This window comes from Molossus molossus, unplaced genomic scaffold (genome assembly GCF_014108415.1).
Source record: "Molossus molossus isolate mMolMol1 unplaced genomic scaffold, mMolMol1.p scaffold_m16_p_2, whole genome shotgun sequence".
NCBI classification, from domain to species: Eukaryota; Metazoa; Chordata; class Mammalia; order Chiroptera; family Molossidae; genus Molossus; species Molossus molossus.
The window spans coordinates 4,363,582-4,390,223 of NW_023425355.1; the positions used below are offsets into that span (position 1 = coordinate 4,363,582).

General features: G+C 41.6%; 1 protein-coding gene across 1 annotated transcript in view; it reads left to right on the plus strand.

Moving 5' to 3' along the window:
- OPHN1 (oligophrenin 1) overlaps positions 1-26,282 on the plus strand; it is a 293,249-nt gene extending 266,967 nt beyond the window's left edge. The window contains exons 21-25 of the mRNA XM_036271467.1: positions 3,886-4,212; positions 12,964-13,129; positions 14,413-14,463; positions 23,795-23,836; positions 24,487-26,282. Coding sequence (XP_036127360.1) covers positions 3,886-4,212; positions 12,964-13,129; positions 14,413-14,463; positions 23,795-23,828 — 578 coding nt within the window. The 3' untranslated portion in view covers positions 23,829-23,836; positions 24,487-26,282. The remainder of the gene's footprint in view (positions 1-3,885; positions 4,213-12,963; positions 13,130-14,412; positions 14,464-23,794; positions 23,837-24,486) is intronic.
- The last annotated feature ends 360 nt before the right edge of the window (positions 26,283-26,642 follow it).

The following is a 26,642-nucleotide window of genomic DNA, read 5'->3' on the forward strand; positions in this document are numbered from 1 at the left end:
AAGTGGGTGCAAATTCATCCTCATGTAGTGTTCGTCACTTATACCATTTGAGGTAGATATCTTGAGATCCATTTTATAATGAAGGCATTGGAGATTCAGAGAGGGTGAGTAGTTTGCCCATTCCCACAGCTACTACATGACAGAGAAACAGTTTGCATTCATCTTATTGCAGAGCTCTTTTGTGTTCTATAATATTGTACTTCCTATAACGTGTGAATGCTGTTCTGAGTAGGAACAAATCCTTTGACTCACCACAGTTCTTTACCAGTAGCATTTCATCATTTCCCCCAAAAACTTGTTATTCCACCTGTATATAGTATTTTAGTGAGTCCTTCCACCATCATCATGGACTCATTCTCATCCCCATATATAAATTCTGTCCATGTTCCCCCTTAACATCTCTTGAATCTGTCTGTCTTTGCTGCTGCTGCTCCAGTTTAGATCTTTCCCATCAGCAGTCACCTATCTGGTCTTCTTACCTATAGTTTCTCTAATCTACTATATTTTTCATAATGCACTTAAAAGGATATTCTAAAAACACATGTAATGATGCCATTTCCCTGCAAAAAAAAGTTATGGTCCTCTGCACCCCAATGATAAAGTTCATATTCTTGAACATGGCTTTCATGACATAGCCCCGACCCACCTTAACAACCTCATCTCCAGCTACTCACACTTTTCATCTACAAATGGTTTCCATAATCAAGCCACACAAAACTTTTTATTTTAATTTTACATTTTCTTAGACAAACCATGATCTTTCACTCCTTTAAGTTGTTCTCTGTCTGAAATCCCTTTTTCTCCTTTTTTCCACTTACTGTAATTCTTAAAGTACCAGCTCAAATGTGACCAATTTCACAAGATCTTCTCCAGCCCATCAGACAGAATTAGCACTGTCCTTCTTATAGCCCTCATTTTCATGATTCTACTTGTATTCTAATAATTGACTTATTTCTCTTAGTAGACTAGTGCACAGCCTCACAGAGCACCTCCCCACCACTTACCCACACACAGAAGAGAGGCCCCTGCTTGGCTACTTGCCTATTTGTGAGGCCTCAGTATCTGATAAGGATCTACTCCCAATTCTTTGCAGTTTCTGAATCTGGTCTGTGTGTTTTCCTTTGGAAACAGATGTCTGGTTAGGAAAAGGAGATGATGCTGAACTCTTATCATCTGAAGAAGCAATGAACTCTCTCTTGACAAAGAGTGTGGACTCTGGAAACAGACTTCGGGATTTGAAAACTAGCTCTGCCACACTGGTTTTGTAACATTGAGCCTCCTAGTGCTTTAGATTCCTTATCTGTAAAATGGGAGTAATAAGAGTTTACTACTTTGTAGACTAGTTTTAAATATTGCATGAGATAATCCATGTAAAGTATTTAGAACAGGGCCTGGCACAGAAAAAGTGCTCAAATGATCATATCTGTTATCGTTACCATTGTTATCACTGTCATTATTATTATCATTGCCATTTTTATCATTATTATTCAACATATCCCAGAACCTGGAAATGGTTACCCTGGCAGAAGGGCCTAGTTCCAAAGTCCCCGTCTCTACTATCATTCCATCCCCTATTTCTGTGAGCTAGGAAAAGACCCTTTGCTATGTGGAAGGTAGTGGCCTCTCTGATACTGTATAGGTGAACATCTCAATGAGACTGTACTCTTATACTCTATTGAGATGGTGATGATACTGTTATGACGTGTCGCACAGCTAAACCCTGTTGTATTCCCTAAAGGAAAACAGGGTTTTCTAGGGTCTCTCCACCAGAAGAAGAAAGTATTCAGATGGAAACAAGTAATTGGAATATGGGGCCTAACGCATTTGGAAGAAGGAATTCATGTCACTGTTTGCTCCATTGTTTTGAGAGTGTAAATGTACTTGCAGCTACTTCCAAGTGCTGGATGTTTAAAGATGGCCTCTGCCCCAAGATATGTCCTGGAAGCAGGTGATCTAGTTACATGGCAGTCCTGCGTTTATGTCCCTACTAATATTTGTGAGCCTTTGGTCATTTGTTTTGTTTATTTGGCTGCTCTAGTCCGATAGCAATTGTGTTAGGGTTAATAAAAGCAGGGTCATATATATACACCATGGGACCAGAGTAGGGGATAGAGGAACTCTTGGCCCTGACTCCTGTGGTGATGGCAGCAGTGATTGGTGACAGGTTCCCAAGGAGAAGAAAACTCTCTGGGAGAAAAATCTTTGCAGCAAGACTTAGCCCTTCCTTCCCACATGGAAACTCTTGCCCACTTGGAGCATAAGAGTATAAATAGTAACTAAGAATTATTGAGTGTGCATTACATATCAGGCACTGAAATAGTAGTCCATCTCATGTCATCCTCACCACAACCTTGAGAGGAAAGTACTGTTATTCCTATTCCTCTGTGGAGAAAACTTGAGGTACAGAGGAATTATGAACTTATCTAAGACTTCACAGGTGTTAAGAATCAGAACTAAGATTCAGTCCTGGGCACCTAGCTCCAGTCCCTGCATTTCTTTTTTTTTAAATCTTCACCCAAAGATATGCTTTTTAATTGATTTGAAGAGAGAGAGAGAGAGAGAGAGAGAGAGAGAGAGAGAGATGTGAGAAACATTGATTAGTTGCCTCTTATACATGCATCGACTGGGGATTGAACCCACAACCTAGGTATGTGCTCTGACTGGGAATTGAACCTGAAATGTTTCGGTGTATGGGCTGATGCTCCCCATACATTTATTTTAACATTTTATTATGGAGGATTTCAAACATAAACAGAAGTTGAAAAAAAAGTATAACAATACCCTCCATGTACCTATTACCCAGCTTCAACATTTACCATCAAACACCCAGTTGTGTTCCATTCATACCCCTACCCACTGTCCCAATCATGACAACATGTCATTTTATTTATAAATGTATCTCTACAAGATTAGCACTCCTTTTAGTTAAAATCACAATGCCATCATCATACCTAAAAGAAAAAACAAAATCATAATTTCTTTAGGTTATTACCTAATTAATGTTCATATTCTCATTTTCTCATATTTTATGTTTTTAAAAATCAGAATTCAAATAAGATCCATGTTTCACAATTGGTGACATGTCTCTCAGATATCATTTAACTGACCAGAACCTCTGTTCTTAACCACTGTACTCGGATCCGGGTTTTCTATTACTACGAAATGTGACAAGCTCCTTACAGAAGGAATCCTCAATTAGAGATTCATTAACAGTTTCAGGGGACTACTTCCATTTCTTAAAATTAGTTTTCAAAATTTTGCATGCCTTTGTGTAGGTTAATTTTTCTTGGGAGAATATCCCTGGCTCTCATTACAGTCTCAAAGCTTTAAGTAAATAAGACTCAGAACAACTGAAACACATGTACTATTATCACAGGGAATTCCATAAACCACAAAAGCTAGAAGAACATCAAATGGCTAGTTGGGTTTTGTTTTCTATGAAGATGGAAAAAGAAGTTAAGTTCTGTTAAGTTTATTAACTTGAAATTTAAGAGCTCTTTACAAATTACTTTTGAGGGCAATAGAAATAGTTAAGGAGTAACTGGTCTCTTTTTAAAAAAATTAATAGAATATGCAATTGATTGAAGACCCTTAAGTTCCTTTTGAATTACATATCCTTTTGAATAAAACATCTTGGTATATTGTAGTTTTATTGAATTGTGCTGGTGAAAATCATACTCATATTGAATTGAATTTTATATCTGTTGTGACTTGTGACTCCATATGAATTGGGATAGGTAGATTTTGTAGGATATTGTTGATCTGATCTATAATAACAGCTCCTTTGAAAATGTATACAGCTTTTCAATACCATGTATGCACTATAACATGAAAAGGTTATAAAGGTTATCATTAATCTTCGCTGTTTGCACCAACTTTTCCTAGACGCAGTTCAACATCAAACACCCAACGGTACTATCACCAACAGTATAGAACCCCCCAAACCACCACAGTACCCCAACCTGCCTATTCAGAAGAGTGGGGAACCTGATCCTGGGAGGAAGTCCCCAAGCAGACTGGCTTCAGATGGTAAATTGGAGTCCTGCCCCGAGGTGGACGTGGGGAAATTGGTGTCTAGGCTGCAGGATGGAGGAGGGACCAAGGCCATACCAAAGGCCACCAATGGATCTGTGTCAGGCTCTGGGCCCACCAAGGCCCCCTCTTTCCACATCAAGAGACCAGCTCCTCGGCCCGCGGCTCATCACAAGGAGGGTAAGTGCTTGGGAATCCCATGGGAACCAGAACTGAACCCAACTACTTTGCACCTTGAGATCTTTCTGAAATTGGAGATATTTAAGTAGAAATCCATTCCATTTTACTATCACTAATATTAGAATGGTAGACAAGACCATAAAAACCATTAACAATAATTACTAGAATGTAAGCTTCATGAGATCAGAGAATTTTAGCCTCTTTTATTTACCTCTGTATTCCAAGTGCTTAGAACTGTGCCTAACTGTCACATAGCAGGCAGTCATTATTTGTGGAAGAAATTGATAATAATGATATTACTTATTAATATTATTATTGCTAGTGTTGCCGTTTATTAGGTATCTGCTATGTGCCTGGCACTGCACTAGGTACTGACATGCTCTTTTTGATCTTCACAACCTTCCTGTGAAGAATGTATTGTTTTATTTTCTACTAGAAACCCGAGGTTCCTAGTGGTAAGTAACTTGCCAAAGGCTGCTAACCGGCAGAGCTGTATTCTAAATCTTACTATATCTGGTAGGCACCAAAGCCTGTGTTTCAATGAGGCACAAGTATCACTTTACCTTTTTATAAGAAGCTTTGAATCTGTGAACTATTGTTTTCTTATTCTTACTCTCCAGTTTTGTAGAAATAGGGAAAGGAGGGCGCAACTTCTGCAAAACACCCAGCAATTCCACTTCTGGGAATTTATCCAAACAAATCCAAAACACTAATTCGAAAGAGTGTATGTGCCCCTGTGTTCATTGCAGTTATGTACAATAGCCAAGATCTGGGAGCAGCCCAAGTGCCCATCAGTAGATGAGTGGATAACAAAGCTTGGTACATTTACACAATGGGATACTACTTGGCCACAAAAAAAGAAAGAAATCTTACCTTTTGTGACAGCATGGAAGGATCTGGAGAGCATTTTGCTGAGTGGAATAAGCCAGTCAGAGAAAGACATATACCACATGATCTCACTTATATGTGGAATTTAATAAACAAACTGAACTAGCAAGCCAAATAGAGATGGACTGATAGATAAGAGAGCGGGCAGACAGCACTGGTTGGGGGGAGGGGCCTTGGGGGTATGTGGAGGGACTGAGCAAAATAGCAAAAAAAGACAAAGGACTCATGGACATGGACAATAGTGTGGTGATTGTGGGGGAGGGGTGTGGGTGGAGGTGGAAGAAGGTATAGTGGGGTAAATGGTGATGGAAAAAAATAAAATAAAAAAAAGACAAATTAGGATGTGGCTGGCTTCTGCAAATTTAATTGGCTACTACACATGGAGACTCATGTAGGGAGGTTGGGGCTAGTCCAGCAGGAATTTGGGGGAGAATATAAGTGCATGAAGACAGGATGATATAAAGGAAAGAATATGGACTTTGAGAGCCATAGGCTTAGTTCTAAGCCCTGGTTCTTTTACTTCCCAGCTAGATAACCTTCTAAAATGGTGCCTTATGTTTCTTATCCTGTCCTGTTCCCAAAAAGATTTAAGGCATTTAATAATATAGACAAATATAAGAACTTAAAAATAGTAAGAATAGCCCTGGCCGGTTTAGCTCAGCGGTTAGAGCATCGGCCTGTGGTCCAGAGAGACCCAAGTTCGGTTCCCGCTAAGGGCACGTACCTTGATTGCAGTTTGTCCCCGGACCTGGTTAGTCGTGCGGGCGGCTGCCACTCAATGTGTCCCTTTCAGGTCGATGTTTCTCTCTCTCTCTCTCTCTCTCTCCCACTCTATCTGAACAAAAAATGGAAAAATATCCTCGGGTGAGGATGAAAAAAAATAGTAAGAATAATTTCTTTAATAAACAAATATTTATGGAGTACCTACTGTGTCTGGCCCCATTCTAGGTGTTGAGGTGAATGAGGCATATGAGGTCCCTGCCTGCTCGAGGGCTTAGATGACTATGGCCTAAAATGGTAGTAAAAAGTCAAAAGAAAAATAATATGTCATAACACATGAAAATTATATGACATTCAGATTGCCACATCCACGGACACATGCCCCTTCATTTAGCCATTGCCTAGAGCCCCTTTCACACTGCGGTAGCCTAAAATGTTAGCTATCTGATACTTGCCAGAAAGTTTGTTGACTTCTGCCTTCGATTCCAGAATACAGGTAAAAACAGTTGAGGCTAGGAGGAGGAGGGTTTCACAGTAGGAAGATGGAAAGAATAGAGTTAGTACACACATTGTTTGCCCTGAAGCCTCACACACTTGCTGGAGCACTTGGCTCCAAACTTCCCCGAGTAAACAACAAAAGGGAAAAAAAAAAAAAAAAAAAAAAAACTCAGTGGTTATATAATTCTAAGTTCTTATGGTGACAACAACAAGCCAGTTGTTCAAGTAAAGCACAGCTCTTCTGCTTTTGAGGCCAGAAAATGTTTCCAAGAAGTGTTTTCTCCCATGGATTGTCGCATATGACGGCCTCAGTATGGCCCGATGGCATTGTCTCAGGGTGCCATTCAGTAAAAGCGATTCAATGGGCGTCCCATAAGATTTTCCCTAAGTAACTGGGTCTGCATTCTCTGGCTCAAAACACTGAAGCATGTGTATGATTACAGTTAAGTTATTTAGCCTCTTTGCACCTCGGTTTCCATGCCTATAAATGGGAACAACAGCTCACTCTACAGAATTATTGCTCGGGTTTCAAATGAATAACAAATAAAATATCTGACATAAATCAATATTCCAAATATGTTATTAATTCCTGTCCCTTGCCCTTCCCCTCTGTAAGACTTGCTTCTTCTGGGAAGCAGCCAAGTAAGGCCAGACTTCCATGTAGACATCTGCTTCAATTTATAAGTCATATATTGACCTTCACATCAATCTGGTAGAGAGTTGTGTAACTTAGCTTATGTTCATCACCGTAAGGTTTGTCTCGCCTGTCGCCAAGTCTTAAGGTCAGCCAGATCCTATCAACTCGGCACACACAGTAACTTAGCCCTCCCTATCTGTTCCGCCTTCACCATGTTCTGCTGCAAAGTTGAATCCCAGCGGCACCCTTCTTCCCTTTCCTCCACAGTCCTGTGCCACACTGCTGGTGGCCATGGCTCTGATGTAATGGTTTCAGTTCATGTAAGTACTGATCTGACTGTCCAGTGTCAGCCAGACTATCCAAATTTCTGCCACAGCCTTGCCTGGCTTTGCTTTCTGCCTCAGGCTAGTGTAATGTAGCTTTTCTTTTAAGCCCCCTGCCTTGGCTACAGAAGACAGAACTGAGTAGTAGTTCTAGCCTTGGTGGAAAATTCATCAAACCTCTAGTATTGCCACATTGACCCTTGCCTGCTCCCACCTCCTACTTTCTCCCTTCGTCCCATTTTGGCTGCCACTGCAGTGATAGATTCCAGGCATGAGAACAGATATCATTTAAGCCAAAGCTGCTCAAAACTCTGACTCTGAGTTATAAATGATAGTCGTTAGTCCCAGGTTCTGGCCGGCAACTTGAAGGGCCTTTTTCTATTCTGGACATAGAATATGGATGCTTTCTCTTCTGTTGTAGCTAATCATTGTGACAGGCCTATGAGATAGGTTTTGTTCTCCCCATTTCCCAGATGGAGAAACTGAGGCTTGGAGAAATGAAATAAATTGCCTAGCCACCCAGTTTGTAAGATGTAGAGATGGGGCATGAACCTAGACTTTTTGGGTACCACATTCTTATTTCTTAAGTGGCTTTAGCCACCTTCCCCTTTCTGTTTTCTAAGAAACATTCATGTGGGGGGAGCAAAATTATACAAGCCCAGTTTCCTCCCTTCCTTTGATGTCACTGCCTGTTACCAGGCCTGGCTTTGGAGAGGACATTTGTGTAGCTTCCACGGCAGGACTTTGGGCTTTCCTTTGGGGAATGGAAGGGCAAGACATATACTTGCATGTGTTTGTTTATTTATTCAGACATAGTGCTGTGCAATGGGACAAAGATGAAAGTCTCTGGTCCCTGCCTTCCAGAGGTTCATGGTGAGGCTGGCATGTAATCAGTCAGTCCCAGACTAGTGTGATCCATGTTCTAGTGCAGGTAACAATAAATTCTGGTAGGAGCATGGGGCAAGGAGCCCTTCACTATGTCTGAGGTTCTGAGATGAAAGTAAGGAATAGACCCACACTGGGACCCTATGCCATGTGGGTTGGGGGCCCTTTTTAACTCTCTTCCTCTGTCTTATGGGAGAGAAAAGACTGTATTCTAATGGCATGTTCTTGGGCTTGGAGAAATTGTGCTTGTTAGGCCTTGCTCAGCCATAGGCCATCAGTTCTCCACTGGGGTGACTGATGTTATGAGTGGCATTTGCATCTGCTCTAAAGTTATTAGGAACAGACTTGCTCTTGCAGTAATGGGCTGTGCTGCCCATTATCCAGATTTTCTTGTTTGGACTCATCATGCTTTAATTATCTACTGTGTTTGGTTTTCATTCCCCGCCTTCCCTGGAGCCCAACTCTAAATTGATCCAAAAGGGTAACTAGTGGCTAAAGGAGATAAGAGATTTTAGGTGAGTGTGGGGCAGGATCATAGAAAGAAAGATACAGTTCTAGGAGACTGGGGTAATCTATACAAGGGAAACATCTCCCCTTACTCTGTGCACTCAGGTTGGATGTAGATGGATATAAGGAAAGGTGGAAGAAAGTTGGTTAAGGTTGAAGACTGATAGCCCGAGAAATCTACAGATGCTAAGATTCTTTGGTTACAGTCATTTAACAGAGAATGGGGAGGGAGACAACAGGTTGGGCTGGAGAGGGACGTCATATTTGTAGTGAAAGGTTGTGGAGCAAGGTTGAAAATAAATGAATAGAAAGTACAGTTTGGTAGAAAGACCATAGGTTCAAAGGCTTAGTGGGTTCTTGGATGTGACTTAGGCTCCAGAGTCTCCCAGATTTGAGTTCGAATCCTGCCTCATCCTAGCTATGGGACATTGGACAAGCCACAAGCTCTTTGAACCATTTTTTTCTCATGTGTAAAATGAAGATAATAATTGTGCCCATAGGGTATCTATGGGCTTGGCACATAATGTATACTCAGTTGAATGACAGCAGTTGTTTTGCTTTTACAAGGGTCTCACTACTAACTACATGATCTTAGTTTGGTGAACTTCACTTCTTTGAGCCAGTTTTCTCAACTGTCAGTGAGGACAATGCCTACATTGCAGGCAGGGTTTCTGTGAGGTTTAATTAAATTAGGTATGCAAGCCCTGGCCGGTTTTGCTCAGTGGTTAGAGCAACAGGGCCCATGGACCAGAGTCCCAGCTTCGATTCTGGTCAAGGGCACATACCTTGGTTGCAGTTCGTCCCCCGTCCTGGTCGAGGTCGTGCGGAGGGGGGGGGGGGGGGACAACCAGTTGATGTGTCTCTCATGTCAGGGTTTCTCTCTCTCCCTCTCCCTCCCTCCCTCCCACTCTATCTGATGATAAATGGAAAAATATCCTTGGATGAGGATTTTTAAAATTTAAGCGTGCAAGACATCCGGTAATGTAATAGACATTCAAAAGCTGGTAGTGCTACTGGGTGGGTAACATCCTCCCAGGAAATGGCAGGCATGGAAGATGGTAGATGTATAATCTCCCATATTCTAGAGCCTCTGAAAAGAAGCCTCAGGCCTCAAATATGGATGTCATGAAAGAGCTCAGAGCTACTCCTTCCACCCTCAACCTGTCTCTGACCTTGCCAAAAACTCCCAGAAGGAGGAAGGCCATTGTTGAGGAGAAGAAGCAAGGCAGGATTCTTAGCTCTCTCTCAGGTCAAGGTCTAGCTCAAGTCCTATTTCTTCCACGAAGCTTCTGACAGTCCCGTGCCAGGGAATTCTCTCTTGCCTTACTTCTTTTGGGTGCCCAAGTTTGGCCCTGTAATGTGGATGATGAATTACAGTAGTCACATATTTCCCAGGAGTGTGACTTCATTCTCCAACTCAGTTTTAAGCCTCTAGAGGGTGAAGTCTGTGTCAGACCACTTGTGTGAATTTCTTCTGAGAGCATAAAGATGGATACAGAAGCCCTCAAGCAGTACCCAGTACGTTGAATACCTTTCGATTTAGGTTTCAGAATAGCCCTGAAATTTTTATACATCATGTTTGTATGTATCACAGATGGCACAGGTAGGGACTTAAAAAGGAAAAGCTTTTTTTGTGTTGTTGTCCTTTTAATGGACAGAACTACATTTTTCTTTACTCCATTAATATTTTTTAAATACCAGTTGCATGTAAAGCAATTTACTTGGGACTCTGCTGAATACAGAGATGACTCCTACCTAGAACAGAGCAGGTGTTCAGTAAAAAGGTAGCTAAAGCTTCACCAGTTATTTTATTACCATTACCACTATTATTATTATCATTGCTAATAATAACAGCAAAGCAGCAGACGCTGGGAAGAACAGTGGATGCAGAAACAGGAGGTAGGGGGGTCTCAGTCATCACTCTACCACTTACCTATGTGATGGGTGAATCAGTTCACCTTTCTAAACTTCAGTTTCCTTCTTTGGCAAATGGAGACGATAAGTAAGAGCCCTCTGTTTTTGCTTCCAAGCTTACTGTGAACATCAAATAGTTTTCTGGGAGAGTGCTTTGAGTGGCATAAAATGTGTTGGAAAAATCAGATTACTATGATAACTTGGGTCATTTATTTTTCAGTGTACCCAGCCTGGTGCTAAGGGGAATGGCATGTCCAGAAATGTATGGCACACCCTAGATGGGGAGACAGACTTTATATGTGTGTCCATGCATAGTACCTTTTTCATTCCTCCACTGGAACACCGGTCACACTGTGTTATCATGATTTCTTTTCATATCTGTCTAGCTGAAGGAACTAAAAAACCCATACGGCAATATATAAGCACTTCATGAGTGTTTACATGGATGGGAATTAGCTATGCCACCTGGAGTGTTCAGAGAGGTAAGATTTGAGCAGAGTGTTGAGGAATGGTTACAGTACAGTTAAGACATGAGAATAGGGGTATATATCGAACAAGAAGCAGGGCAAACTAACATATACTGACCCCTGCTTTATGCTAGGCATTCTCTATAGGCCATCTAATTTAGTCCCTACAAACACCTTGTGAGAAGGGATTACCATACCCATTTCCCAGGTGAATAAATTGATAATCAAAGAAGTGAAGTAACTGCTCAGGTTCCCACAGCTTGGAAGTAGCAGAACAAACAGGTCTACCCAACTCCAGACTCTCTGGGCTTTTCACTATAACATATGTCTCACCTAGAAGTAAGAGTCAAGAGCTTGCTTTGATACAGTAGTGAGGAGACCAGTTTGACTAGAGTGGAGCTGGTAGTTATAGTCCAGAAATAGTGCCTGGGATGATAATTTTGGACCAGTTCATAGAGGGCCTTGAATTTATTTTAAGGTGTTTGAATTTTGTTCTGTACATAGCCACTGGGAAGATATTAAGGAGGAGAAAAACAGAGTGACAATACTTAGGGTAAATCTTATAACTGTGTTATGTGGATTTAAGTTAATATTTTTAATACTTACCTTAAAATTTTTATAGAAGAAAGCTTAATGAATCTCAAGATTTAGAATATATGCACCCCTATGTTCACAGAAGTGCTATTTACAATAGCTAAGATCTGGAAACAACCCAAGTGTCCATCAGTATGTGAGTGGATAAAAAAGCTGTGGTACATTTACACAATGGAATACTATGCAGCTGTAAGAAAGAAAGATCTCTTAACCTTTGAGATGACATGGGGAGACCTAGGGAGTAGTGTGCTGAATGAAAAAAGCCAGTCAGAAAAAGACAAATATCACATGGTCTTACTTATATGTGGAATCTAATGAACAAAATAAACTGATGAACAAAGTAGATCCTGAAGCATGGAAGCAGGGAATAGACTGATAAATCTCAGAGGGAAGGGGAAGGAGAAGGGGAAAGGGAAGGGGAGAGAAATAAACCAAATAACTTATATGCATATATACATTGCCCGTGGACACAGAAAATAGTGGGGTAAAGGCTGGGGGTGGCGTAGCAGGATGGAGGAGATCAATGGGGGGAAAAGGGGGACATCTGTAATACTTTCAACAATAAAGATCAATTGAAAATTAAAAAATAAAATAAAAAGATTTACTAACAAAAATCTGAATGAATATCAAGATCTTCTAACACCCTTGCATAGTCGTGCACGTGTCTATTTTCCTATTGTGCTCATTAGGCCATGAGCACATTTGTGGACTCTTTTTCAGTTGTATTATTTTATATACTTATATATTTTTAACTGACTCAAGACCTTGTCAGTTCATGCATAATAAGTATTGGTTAAATGCTTGTAAAAAATTCACTCATTTGCTTAACCTCTGTGGTTGGTTCTGACTTCTTGTTTATTTTTATTTTTAATTTTTTTTTTCTTTTGGGTTAAATTTCTTTGGACCTTATCCCCAAAGTGGATCAACTGGATCACCGAGTATGAACTGTCTTATATGTATGATTTTGCATTTCGTCCCCATTGTTGCAGAATTCTTGATGGCTATCTAGATAGAATAAGCCCAGTGTACAGTGCCACCAGCAATGTGTGAGTCCATCCATTTCACCATACTCCTGCCAGACGTGTCTTATAAAAATTATGTGTATTCATTCTATACTGACTGACCTGGAAACTGGAGACCTACAGGCAGGAAGGCAAGTTAGGAGACTCGTTACAGAAGAGTGATAAAAGAATACAAATCAAGAGTTGTTAGTGACCCAAAAGAAATGGGTGCCAAGGGAGGTGGCCTAGATAACTCTGATATTGCATATTTTTCCATTTGGCTAACCAGCAAGGTTCTTGATGTTTTTTTCTTCCAGGAGACTCTGACAGTTTCAGCAAAGTACGGCCTCCAGGAGAAAAGCCAACCATCATCCGTCCCCCAGTGAGGCCTCCAGACCCTTTATACCGGGCAGCTACTCCCCAGAAAACAGAAACAAAGCCAGATATCGTAGCTGGCAATGTAGGGGAAATCCCGTCGTCCGTGTAAGTAGGGTTAATCCTCATCGTCGACCTAAGGCCCATCTTAGGCCACCAGGAATGCTTTCAGGATTACCATTATGGTTTCGAAGGGTGTACAGTGCACAGTCCCGGGCACCATTCCCTTCGTTGTCTAGGGGAATGCACAGACCAGCCCTGTTCGGAGTGTTCCACTCAACACTGAAGGCTGAGAGATTACCCCAGAACTCACCAGTTTGAGCCTTAGTGCCAAATAGGAGACCCATTGTTTCTAGCTATCCTGATCTCTGAAGGGTGATAAGATTATCTTCTGTTCCATGCTCCCTTGGCTCTGGAACTTTTCTTTTTTTCTTGTTATTGCTACTGGTTTTAAAAGTAATTTAATGAACAGGTTTACTCATTGCACTTGTGCTTGAGGCTTTTTTTTTTTTTGCAAGGGTGTGGTTTTTGTAAAATCTTCCAAAATGACTCAGATCCTCCAGAGAACCTCTTGCAGGGTATGAGCTGAGCTGATGTCCCACAGACCTCTCTGAGGCTGGGCTGCAAACCACAGAGCAAGAGATAAAGCTGCTGCTGTGAGGATGCAGCACTTCTCAGGGACCCGCCTTGTTTGGCCACAGCCACTGCCTGGGACCCCTCTCAGCATACTCCCTCCTGGTGTTTCTTGTTCTCGTGTCTCTTGTTTTCCACAACTGTAAAATGGAGCACATTTTTATTGTATGTACTCATTTTTTAATATGCTGTTACTGATTTTGGAGAGAGAGGAAGTGAGAGAGAGACATCAATGAGAGAAGCACCAATCGGCTGCCTCCTGCACGTCCCCCACTGGGGATCGAGCCCACAACCTGAGCATGTGTCCTGACCGGGTATCGAACCAGTGACGTTTGATGCACAGGATGACCCTCAATCCACTGCACTACACTGGCCAGGGCATGGGGCAAATTTTTAAAAAGCTGCCTCCTTTTTAACTAATTAGCTAAGTGTATTTACATAATGTCAACAATTATACTTTGAAACCTAGGACTTGTTTCACTTACTTCTAAGAATAGCCTGAATGGGCAATATCCTTAGACCATTCTGAACCAACAGGGAGCTAAAGGTATCAACCATAGCCTTGAAGGTGCCTATGGTCTTTGAGCCAGTTCACATTCTGATACTTGGGTTTCCCCTCAGACCCAGGTCCTTTGCAAGCTAAGGCAGGGCCTGGCATTGATGGCCTGTCTGGTTCCTATTTTCTTGTTCTTCCATTGGCCATTGGTTCTCACAAATTCCAGAGCGACTCATGGGACTTGCTTGGCTTCTGTTTGCAGGGTGGCTTCGAGGACCAGGTTCTTTGAGACAGCTTCCCGGAAAACAGGAAGGTAAGAGATATAGGTGACAGAAGAGAGATGACATCACTTTTTTAAATAAATGTAGCCTAAGCATCTCATTCGCTCTCTTACATTCTTTTTCTCCTGTGTATCTCAGTCTCGGTCTCTCTGTTTGTCCCTTTCTTTCCCACAACTCTTGTCTCTCTCGCCTGTGTTTCTGTCTTTTTTTCCCCTCTACCTGTTGATCTGCTTGTCTTTTGTCACTTTATTTGTTTCTCTTGCACTCCTTTTCTTCCGGTGCCTCTTTCATTCTCAGTATCTTTCTGTATTTGTTTCTTCTACTATGTCTGTTTCTGTCTCATTTGTTTCACTCGTTTTCTGTCTCTCTCTCCCTATGTCTCTTTTTATCTGTCTCTGAATGTTGTCCTTTTGCCTCCCTGACTGCCTTTCCATCCCTTTCTCTTTCTGCTTCTCTCTCTCTCATATACACAGTAGTCACGTGCCAAGTAGTATTACAAAAACTTTGCACTCAGTTTTTGAGTCTTATTTTTTGTTAGCTTACTTATTTAGAACCTATTATAGTATTAAGGGGCAGCTGACAAAAATATATAGAATGCAACAGTCTAACAAAAACAGTCTTAGAATAAGCATAGCCCTCATTTCAGAGGCAAACGTTTTATTCAGGTGGTTGTTCTCCAACTAGCTGCACATGTAACTCACCTTGACAATCTTGAGGGGAAAAACAAACAAACACAGAATCCTGCCTTCTACTCTAGACATACCCAAACAGAATCTCTAAGAATAGGGCCTGCGAATCATTTTTGTTTTCTTTCCACCCTCCCTCCCTCCCTCCCTCCCTCCCTCCTTGTCCTTCTTCCTTCTTCTCATGTGCTGATGCAGACTGCCTAAGACCTGGAATTTGGGGCCATTTTGACTAGACCACTTGGGAAAATGGTTGCTTAGCCTTCAGGGACCCTTTTGTGAATTTGCTCCATGTTGCTTATCAGAAAGTTTGAAACTGTGCTTCTGGATGGGTGACAGGAGTACAACCCTTGTAGGTGGTTAGTTAAAAGCAGAACAATGTGCCTTTACCAGTAGTGAAATGAGGTAGGTTTGACCTCATCTAGTCCAAACTGTGGGACCTACCTCACCAGGACATGATTCTGCACAGAAGGTCAACCTAGTTCTTCTTAGCAGTCAATCACTGGGAACCCTAGACCAGGTGAAATTCTCCGTAGATAATAATTTACCACTTATGCTATCATAACAAATAAAAGTGAGGTCAAACCCTAGATTTTTTTTTATGATAGGCTGGAAATAAAGTTTTCACCTATCCTATGTCTAGGCCTCTGGAACCTAGATTTAATCTTTTTCCCCGGATTCTGTCATGGCGGGAGTGTAGATAAGACCGAAGTGGGTATACCTATTCTTCAGTATGTCGTAAGCCACCATCCTACATACCCACAGGTTTCTCCCACTCAGCATTTACATAGGGAAACCACCCCTTCTGTGTAGGCCCACACATTTTAACTACCACTTGCATCATTGAATCTACATTCTGGCTATTGCTCAAGATTGTCAGCTAGCCACAGTCAGTCCTATCTGTGGACATTGTTGCCAGGCTCTTCTCTCATCTCTACTGAAAATTATGATCTGTTTAACTTTTGCTCTATCCCTTTCTACTTCTCATTTGTACACCTGACATTTGAATGACCTCGCTCTCTCATTCATCTTCCTTCCACAACAATAAAAAAAAAAAATGAAACAAGAAAATGAGAAGTGGCTCATCGAGAAGGGGGCGGGGGAAGACATTTCAGTAAGGCAGAACAGCTTATGCAATACAGATTAAGGAAGTGATTAGTGTTCCAATTTGGCTAGAATGTGGGGGTGAGAAGAGGGAAGCTGGAGGTGAGGCCAAGAAGATGGATTGCGGCCAGATTGTAAAGGCTTTGTATGACATACTAAGGAGTTTGGTCTTTATACAGTAGTCCATTGGGAATTATGGAAGACTTTTGAGCATGATAATGAACATTCAGAGCTGACTGAGTTGTAAACACAATATTTATGTTGGTAAAGGGAAAGATAGATGGTAGAATAAAGACTGGAGGCAGGGAGACCAATTAGGAGGCTAATTATCCTGGCAAGAGTTGATGAGGCTCTGACATGTGGCATTGCCAGTAAGAATGAAATGGAAGGAGAGAGTTGAGATAGATTCAATAAGACCTTGTTGCTTTTTCAAACATAGAACGTTGCATAAGAATTAAAAGAGGAAAATCTAACTTGGGAAATTAAGTAGATGGTAACAATAATTAATCATGGAGGAACAGGTTTTGTGGAAAAGTGGCTCTGGTCAACTGTGGACACTGTTTTTGAATGTCCTATAGGACATCCAGATAGAGATGTCCACTAGGTAACTGCAACTTAGACTAGTAGTTGAGCTGGTCCTCCAGAGATTGAGAGGTAGAACTTTTGAGTATAGCTATTATACTTCATGGGGGCATTGACATATATTAAAAAGTGAATAGTAGCTCTTTTGGCAGGGGGAGATCCTCAGTATTTGGTGATAATTGAAAGCATGGATGGGAATATGGCCACTGATGGAGTAGGTGTAAATAGAATTAAGAGAGAAGAAAAAAACAATGGTAAGGATGTAGCCTCAGGACCAGCTGTTGTCTCGGATATTCTGGCCATGCTATATGATGGTTAGACTCTTCAGGATTGTCTTCCCCCCCGCCCCCCAGCTGTCTTTATTTTTATTTTTTTAAATTAATTAATTTATTTTTGTTACAGATGTTTCTCCTTTTTTCCCCACTGATTCCCCCCTCCCCCTCCCTCCCTGCCCTGTGCCAGCTTTGTTGTCCATGTCCATTGTTCATGCATGCATGCATATAAGTTCTGTGGTTTATCTCTCCCCCACCACCCCCTCTTCTGGGGATGGTCAGTCTGTACTCCACTTCCACGTCTCTGAGACTACCCCATTCCTCAGACTGTTATGTTCATTATATTCCACAAATACGTGAGATCATATGATACTTGTCTTTCTCTGTTTGGGTTGTTTCGCTTAGCATGACACTTTCCAGGTTCCTCCATATCGTCTCAAAGGATAAGAGATCTTTCTTTCTTATAGCTGCATAGTACTCTATAGTGTATATGTACCACTGCTTTTTTATCCATTTGTCTACTGATGGACACTTGGGCTGTTTCCAGATCTTAGCTATTGTAAATAGTGCTCCTACAAACATGGGGTGCATATATTCTTTGTGATTGGTGTTTCAGGCTTCTTAGGGTATATTCCTAGAAGTGGGATCACTGGGTCAAATGGCAGTTCCATTTTTAATTTTTTGAGGGAACACCATACTGTTTTCCATAATGGCTGCTCCGGTCTGCATTCCCACCAGCAGTGTACTAGAGTCCCCTTTTCTCCACACCCTCCCCAACAATTGTTGTTTGATGATTTGTTGATGGCGGCCATTCTGACAGGCGTGAGGTGATACCTCATTGTTGTTTTAATTTGCATCTCTCTGATGATTAGTGATGTTGAGCATTTCTTCATATGTCTCTTAACCATTTGTATGTCCTGTTTGGAGAGGTGTCTATTTAGTTTCTCTGCCCATTTTTTAATCAGATTCTTTGTCTTCCTTTTGTGGAGTTGTATGAGCACTCTATATATATTGGAAATTAACCCCTTATCTGATATATCATTGGCAATTATGCTCTCCCATAGAGTGGGTAGCCTTTCCGTTTGATGATTGTACCTTTCGCTGTGCAGAACCTTTTGAGTTTGATGTAGTCTCATGTGTTCATTTTCTCCTTTGTTTTTATTGGCTTAGGTGATGTATCAGTGAAAATTCTGCTGCATATGATGTCTGAAATTTTGTTGCCTACAGTTTCTTTTAGGAGTTTTATGGATTCATGAGTCACATTTAAGTCTTTTATCCATTTTGAGTTTATTCTTGTGTAGGGTGCAAGTTTATGGTCTAGTTTCATTTTTCTGCTTGTAACTGTCCAGTTTTCCAACACCATTTATTAAAGAGGCAGTCCTTACTCCACTGTATGCTCTTGCCACGTTCGTGGCATATTGCCTTGGGTCCATTTCTGGGTTCTCTCTTCTCTTCCACTGGACTATATGCCTGTTCTTGTGCCAGTATTAGGCTCTTTTGATTACAGTGGCTTTGTAGTATAACCTGAAATCTGGTAATGTGATCCCTCCAACTTTGTTCTTTTTTTTCAAAATTGCTGTGGCTGTTCGAGGTCTTTTTTTGGTTCCATATGAACTTTTGAAGTACTTGTTCTAATTCTGTGAAGTATGCTGTTGGTATTTTGATGGGAATTGCATTGAATCTATAGATTGCTTTGGGAAGTATGGACATTTTAATGATGTTAATTCTTCCAATCCATGAACAGGGTATGTGCTTCCATTTTTTTATATCTTCCTCTATTTCTTTTTTTCAATGACCTGTAGTTTTCTGCGAATAGGTTCTTTATTTCTTTGGTTAAGTTTATTCCTAGGTATCTTAATTTTTTTGCCGCAATGGTAAATGGGATTGTTTTCTTAGTTTCTCTTTCTGTGAGTTTATCAAAAGTGTATAAGAATGCCATCGATTTCTTGACGTTAATTTTGTATTCTGCTACTTTTCCAAATTCATTTATTAAGTCTAGTAAATTTTTGATTTCATCTGCAAATAATGATAGTTTCACTTCCTCCATTCCCATTTGGATGCCTTTTATTTTTTCTTCCTGTCTGATTGCTGTGGCTAACCCTTCCAGTACAATGATAAATAAGAGTGGCGAAAGTGGGCATCCTTGCCTTGTTCCCGTTCTTAAGGGAAATGCTTTTAGTTTTTGCCCATTGAGTATGATGTTGGCTGTAGGTCTTTCATATATGGCGTTTATTATGTCAAGATATGATCCCTCTATTCTCACATTGCTGAATGTTTTTATCAGAAATGGATGCTGGATTTGTCGAAGGCTTTTTCGGCATCTATTGATATGATCATGTGGTTTTTATTCTTCATTTTATTTATGTGGTGTATCACATTTATTGATTTGCGGATATTTTACCAGCCTTGCATCCCTGGGATGAATCCCACTTGGACATGGTGAATAAATTTTTGGTGTATTGCTGGATCCGATTTGCTAGTATTTTGTTCAGGATTTTGGCATCTATGTTCATCAGGGATATTGGCCTGTAGTTTTCTTTCTTTGTAGTGTCTTTTTCTGGTTTTGGAATTAGAATTATGCAGCTTCGTAAAACGAGTTTGGAAGTCTACCTTCTTCTTGAATTTTCTGAAATAGTTTGAAGAGACTGGGTGTTAGTTCTTCTTTGAATGTTCGGTAAAACTCCCCCGTGAAGCCATCTGGGCCTGGGCTTTTGTGTGCTGGGAGACTCTTGATTACGTCTTCAATTTCTTCTGTTGTTATTGATCTGTTCAAATTTTCTATTTCTTCCTGGTCCAGTTTTGGGAGAGTATATGTTTCTAGAAATTTGTCCATCTTGCTTAGATTGTCAAACTTATTGCCATATAATTTTTCATAGTACAGTGATACCTCGGTTCTCGAACGCCTCGGTTTTCGACCAAATCGGTATTCGACCAGGAGATTCGAGAAACTTTTGTCTCGGAATCCGAACAAATATTTGGAACTCGAACTTCCGAGATGAGCCGAGTTGAGCCGAATGGCGTTCATTCGGCCCAGTGCGCCTTGCTTGCGTCATCAGTGTGAGTGCAGAGAGAGAGTCACGCTTTGTGGAGTCACGCTTTCCTATTGGGTTTCATTTCGGTTCTCGACTGTCCTCCTGGAACGAATTATGTTCGAGAACCGAGGTATCACTGTAGTTGTTAACAATCTTTTGTATTTCTGTTGTGTCAGCTGTTACTTCTTCTCTTTTATTTCTGATTTTGTGTATTTGGGTTCTCTCTCTTTGTTTCTTGGTGAGTCTAGCTAAGGGTCCATCAATCTTGTTTATCTTTTCGAGAAACCAGCTCTTTGTTTCATTGATCCTTTGAATTGTTTTTTTGGACTCTATGTCGTTTATTTCTGCTCTGATCTTTACTATTTCCTTCCTTCTCCTTGCTCTGGGGTTTTCTTTTTGTTTGCTCTCTAGTTCTTTAAGTTGTGAGGGTACATAGCTTATTAGAGATTTTTCTTGTTTTTTTTTTTTTTGTGGTAGGCCTGTAGTGCTATGAACTTCCATCTCAGAACTGCTTTCGCTGCATCCCATAGATTTTGTGTTGTTGTGTGTTCATTTTCATTGGATTCCAACAGGTTTTAATTTTTTCCTTGATCTCCTCGGTAATCCATTCATTGTTTAATAACATGCCATTTACCTTTCATGTGTTCAAATGTCTTTGGATGTTCTTGTTGCAATTGATTTCTAGTTGTATGCCATTGTGATCTGAGAAGATGCTTGATATGATTTCAATCTTCTTGAATTTGTAGAGACTTAGTTTGTGTCCTAACATGTGGTCTGTCTTTGAGAATGTCCCACATGCACTTGAGAAGAATGTGAATTCTGTAGTTTTGGGGTGTAATTCTCTGTAGATATCTATTAAATCCATTTGGTCTAGTGCTACACTTAGAGTCTATGTTTTCTTGCTAATTTTTTGTCTAGAGGATCTATCTGGTGACGTCAGCAGGGTGTCGAAGTCCCCTGCTATGATTGTATTCCTATCAATTTCTCCTTTGAAGTCCTCCAGAAGATTTTTGATATATGTTGGTGCGCCTATATTGGGTGCATATATGTTTATCAAGGTTATATCTTCCTGTTGGATGGATTCTTTCAATATTATATAGTGGCCTTCTTTGTCTCTAGTTATGGCCTTCATTTTGAAATCTATTTTATCAGATATGAGTATTGCTACCCCAGCTTTTTTTTATTTTTGTTTGCTTGGAATATTTTTTCCATGCCTTCACTTTCAACCTATGTGAGTCTTTTATTGTGAGGTGGGTCTCATATACACAACATATAGATGAGTCATGCTTTCTTATACAATCTGCTACTCTGTGTCTTTTTATGGGAGCATTCAATCCAGTTATATTTAAGGTGATTATTGATATGTACTTATTTATTGCCATTTTTGTTTAGTGTGGTTCTATTTTTCTTCCCATTTCTCCTGCTAATTACAGCAGTCCTTTTAACACTTCTTGCAGTGCTGGTGCTAATTTATTCTCTTTGCCTTTTTTTGTCCGGGAATCTCTTTATTTGACCTTCTATTTTAAATGATAGCCTTGCTGAGTAGAGTAGTCTTGGATTCAGATCCTTGTTTTTCATGACCTTGATTATCTCATGCCATTCCCTTCTGGTCTGTAGTGTTTCTGTTGAGAAGTCAGCTGAGAGCCTTGTGGGGTTTCCTTTGTAGGTAACCTGTTGCTTCTCTCTTGCTTCTTTTAGGATTCTCTCTCTGTCTTTAATTTTTGGCACTTTGATTACTATGTGTCTTGCTGCGGGCCTGTTTGGGTTCTTCTTACTTGGGGCTCTTTGTGCTTCTTGAACTTGAATGCCTTCTTCCTTCACCAAATTAGGAAAGTTTTCTGTCACCATTTCTTCCAATATTCTCTAACCCTTGCTCATTTCCTTCTTCTTCAGGGACTCCTATGATGTGAATGTTACTACGTTTCCTGTTGTCCCACAGTTCTCTTAAGCTGTTTTCCTGTTTTTTAATTATTTTTTCCTTTTGGTTTTCTGATTGGTTCATTTTTTCTACCCTATCCTCTAATTCACTGATCCAGTCCTCAGCTACTTCTACTCTGCTATTTAGACTTTCCAATGTGTTCTTTATTTCTGATATGTCATTCTTCATTTCTACTTGGTGGTTTTTAGTTTCCAACTGGTTGATTTTCAACATTTCTCTGTCTTTACTCATGGTGCTCATGTCCTTACACATGCTGTTGAGTTTCCTCAAGATCATGGCTCTGAATTGTAGTTCTCTTAAGTTGCTTAACTGCACCTCATTTATCTCATCTTTGGTAGAGGTCTCTTGTTCTTTCATTTGGCTTTTGTTTCTGTGTTTCACCATTTTGGCTATCACAGTGGGCTGTGGAGCCTGCCAAATTTTTTCTGTGGGTGTTGGTGTTCTGCTATTTGTGGCTCCCTCTCCTGGGTTTGGATGAGGCAGGGAAGACCCACTTTAAACACCACTGTCAAGTCTTACTTTCCTGCTTAGAGTTGCTAGCCCAGAGAATGGTAGTTATCCTCTAGCTTTTTGCCTGGAGGCTATTAGTAGAGGTCACCTGAAGAACCTTGGTTTCTGCGTTGAATGAAAAACTTCCTCAGGTGCTCAGTGTAAGAGGATTTCCTGAGAGTGAGGCAGATGTTTGTTGTTAATGGGCCTCTATTAGCATTTCAATGGCCATCAGGTGGGGTTGAATCTTCGAGGGAGGGGCGGCCACCTCCCCCCAGGGACCTGGGAAGGAGTAAGATGACCACAGTCCTGTGTGGCTGCAACTCAGCAAAAGCTCTGAGCACCCTCCAAATCCCGAGTGTCCCCACACAGTTCCAGTCGAGTCTGCCCTCCCTCTGCCAGGGCCCAAGGTGAGTGGCTGCTGCTAATTTAGCATCTGTCCCGGCTCTGCACTGTGGAGCCGCTTGGGACTTTAATCTAAGGGCACCGCTCCCAGCTAAGGCAGTCACTCTGGCCGAGGCTGCAGCATCTCCCAGCTGAGGGCGTAGGACCTAGCCAAGGGCGCAGCTTCCAGTGGAGGTTGCAGGTCCCAGCCGAGGCCGCAGGTCCCAGCCCACACTGCTGCGGACTGTGGGCTCCTGGCCCCCTCTCGCATCTTCACAAGCCTACCACGATTGAGTCAGTGTCCCTGGTTATGTGGTCCTCCAAGCTGCTTTTCGGTTGCCTTTTTCTGGTGATTTGTCTTTATTTTCATTGTAATTCCAGTTTGGTCCTGGGAGATGGTCTGTGTAGCTTCCATTCACCCCGCCACCATTTTCCTTGTCCTCCCTCCAGCTGTCTTTAGACAAGGCTAATTTAGGATTGATCTAAGCACATCAAGAGGCCAGGGAAGGCTGCTTGGTCCTCAAGTCAAAAGCGGATTTGTCCTCCCTCCTTGCCTTTCTCCCTATTAGAGATAATTACAGAATGTAGTATTTGGTCTTGGGCCAATTTCTCGTGGCTTTCCTAGCCTTCTGTAGTCTGGTTCACAAGGTCTGGCATCCAAAAGATGTTTTTGTCTGGCTCTCTAAATCTGCCAGAGAGGTAGCTCAACCTATAAGCATGGAGCTAAATGCTTTGAAAAATCAGGATTGAATCACTTCTCCATTTTAAAAAATGACCATATTGACACTAACATGTAAAGGCCACCCTTACCCTAGCTTTGCCTTTCCGGTTCTAATTTCTAAAGTCTTAGTGACATGTCTTCTGTCCTTTACCCACAGTTCTCAAGGCAGACTTCCTGGAGAGGAGAGTTGAGGCTTCAGGTATGTACTATCCCACCCCTGATTACAGAACCTTCTTCACGTGAGCCTTCTTTATGGGATCTGAGTTTCTGAGGATTGGAATACCATGTCAGTTCAGAGGGTAGAAACTTATCTCCATGCCTCAGTTCATTACCCTATAATTACATGACCCTTAAACTTACTGCCTTCTAATTCTGACATTCTCTGTGTTTTTAAGTCTCTTTCTTCTTTCCTTTCTCCTCCAGCCAAACTACGGAGTAGTTTTACAAATTGCCTTTGAATCAAGTTTATTAGGAATCCTAGGCTGTGACATTTGGGGCAATTACATTTCATTCTCTGAGCCTTAGTTTCCCAATCTGTAGAATGAAAGGTCGGAACCTTATAACTAGCAATAATCTCAGAGGTATCAGGCTTCTGCATCCCCTGTAGACTTTTTGGGGATTAGCATTGAGGCTAAAGGCATACAGTTTCTATTCCTGAGTATAGCACGGTCTTAGGCCTGTTTCATGGGCTCAGAGTTACAAGGGTATTTTCCTAGCCAGCCCCTATTAATCAAAAGATTAGCTACCAGTTTGTATGTTTAGCCACCTACCAAGAGAGGCCCCACTGTTCAGTGGCTGTTAAGTGCTTGACCAGCCCTAGCTAATTCCCTCCTCTTCTTTCTCTTTCAGGTTTTAAAAGCCTTGGCTTCAGAAGACCCTTTCCAGATTCTGGAAGGGTTTTCTCCACACCCTGTGTGCTGAGTCATTTTGTGCTGAAGAGCAGCTCCTTCCTGGCCCTGCACCTTCAGGCTCTGAGATGCTATAAGTAGGGGGGCACATGTCCTAGAACAGGTTTATTTCTCCTTTGTATTCTGCCTTTATCCCCTCAGAAGGTATATCTTGAGCTCCTGTAAGACTGTGAATGTCTGAACTCCTTCAAGCCAGACTCTGCAGAAACCAAGCTATCCACTGACCTGAGCTGAAGAGGGGAGCTCAGTTCTCAACTGTTCCCTGAATTTCCTGCCTCCTCAAAAGGACATCGAACTCTGAAAGATTTTGGGCTAACCACTGATCTCAAAGGTCTAACCCTGAACTAAAATCTACCGGGGTTGGGGCCATTGCTTACCTTGGAAGCAGGGGACTAGGAACATTCGCTAAACATTGGAGAATCATAACACATCTCTTTCTGATGATATGGACCCTGGTGCCAGGTTGGAGCTCTGGCACTGTAATATATTGCCAAGAATCTGTCTGCTCCTGTGGGGCCAGACAGCGTGGGTGATGCCCCCCACAAACCCTCCATGTGGACTCAGGAAGGTGGCCTTCCTGCTCTTGCCTACAACCGCTTAAGACAAATCTGCAAAGCACGTTTTGCATGTCAAAGCCTAGGTCTGTTTGAATTATTCTTCTGCCTGTTTTGTCCTGACAGCTTCTTTTGCAAGCAATCAAGAAAGAAAGAAAGAAAGAAAGAAAGAAAGAAAGAAAGAAAGAAAGAAAGAAGAAAAGCTGGAAACAGTTCTTTAAAGAAGAGAGATGGTGTCCTGCAAGAGTTCCATTTTGGGGTCAAACGCTGGGGAAAAATGTTAAGATGGATTGAGGCCAGGCGGCTGTCACATTGCATCATGTTTGCTTTCTGCAGTTAATCTCTTTTATCTCCTGAAAGAAGCAGTTTTGAACCCTGTGCCCGTGGATTCAGGAAGTTCACGAAGCCTCTGAAATGGTGTTCAGAATTCCATGACAATGTGTCATTTCTGGAGAAATGTCCACAACATTCTGCTGAATTTCAAATGGGCCTGCGACCCAATAAAGTTTCACAGCCTTGAGATAAAAGACTTTTTACAACCCATATAGCATTTGATTTGTAGGGCCTTGCAAAATCATTGAGTCTATCTGCCTAGTTTACCACTGGGGAAACTGAGGCAGAGCACATTAGCAGCCATGCTTAAGGAAGATCCTAGGTCCTTGGTCTCCTACTCAAGGTTCTTTCCATTACACAACACTTACCTAGCAAGGGGTATTATGATGGGTGCCTTTAGTGGTCATCCTTTTGGGGGTTTGGCTTTTACCCTCTTTCTTGATTGCCCACATATTTGCCACCAGATGAAAAACTCCCAGAAAAATCTCCTAGTCTTCCTCATTTGCCATCTAAACCATTGGAAAGGAACTAAAACACAATTGTTAGTGAGAAATCTGAGGAGTAGACACTTCTAATCCCTGTTTGTTAAAGGGGAGCTGCTAGAGCAGTTGTCATTGCTTGTGTTCCCAGACAGATGCCAATGACACAAAACAGGTGCTCAGAGTATCAGCCCCAAGGGTCCTTCAACTCTACTTTCTTTGGGCGACTAGTTTACCAGGATTGAGATATCTGCTTCCAGTAGCAAACCACACACTGGGGAGGATGAATAGGCCTTTCATCTGGGCGCTTCTTTGTTTCTATCACATGTGCACACTCATTGCTTCAGCTGAGCCACAAAAGCCGTATATCATCTAGGGGCCAGGGGTGGGGAACCTTTTTTCTGCCAAGGGCCATTTGGATATTTATAACATCATTTCCGGGCCATACAAAATTATCAACTTAAAAATTAGCCTGCTAACCCAGCCGGTGTGGCTCAGTGGTTGAGCATTGACCCTGCACCAGGAGGTCACTGTTTAGATTTCCACTCAGGGCACGTGCCCAGGTTGTGGGCCAAATCCCCAGTGGGGGGCATGCAGGAGGCGACCAATCGATGTTCTCCCTTCTCTCTAAAATTAATGAAGAAAAAAATTAGCCTGCTATATTTGGTCAAACATTGAATTAACTCCCCCCTAAAGCGATGGCTGGAACTGCTTCTCTTTGGTGAGGCGTG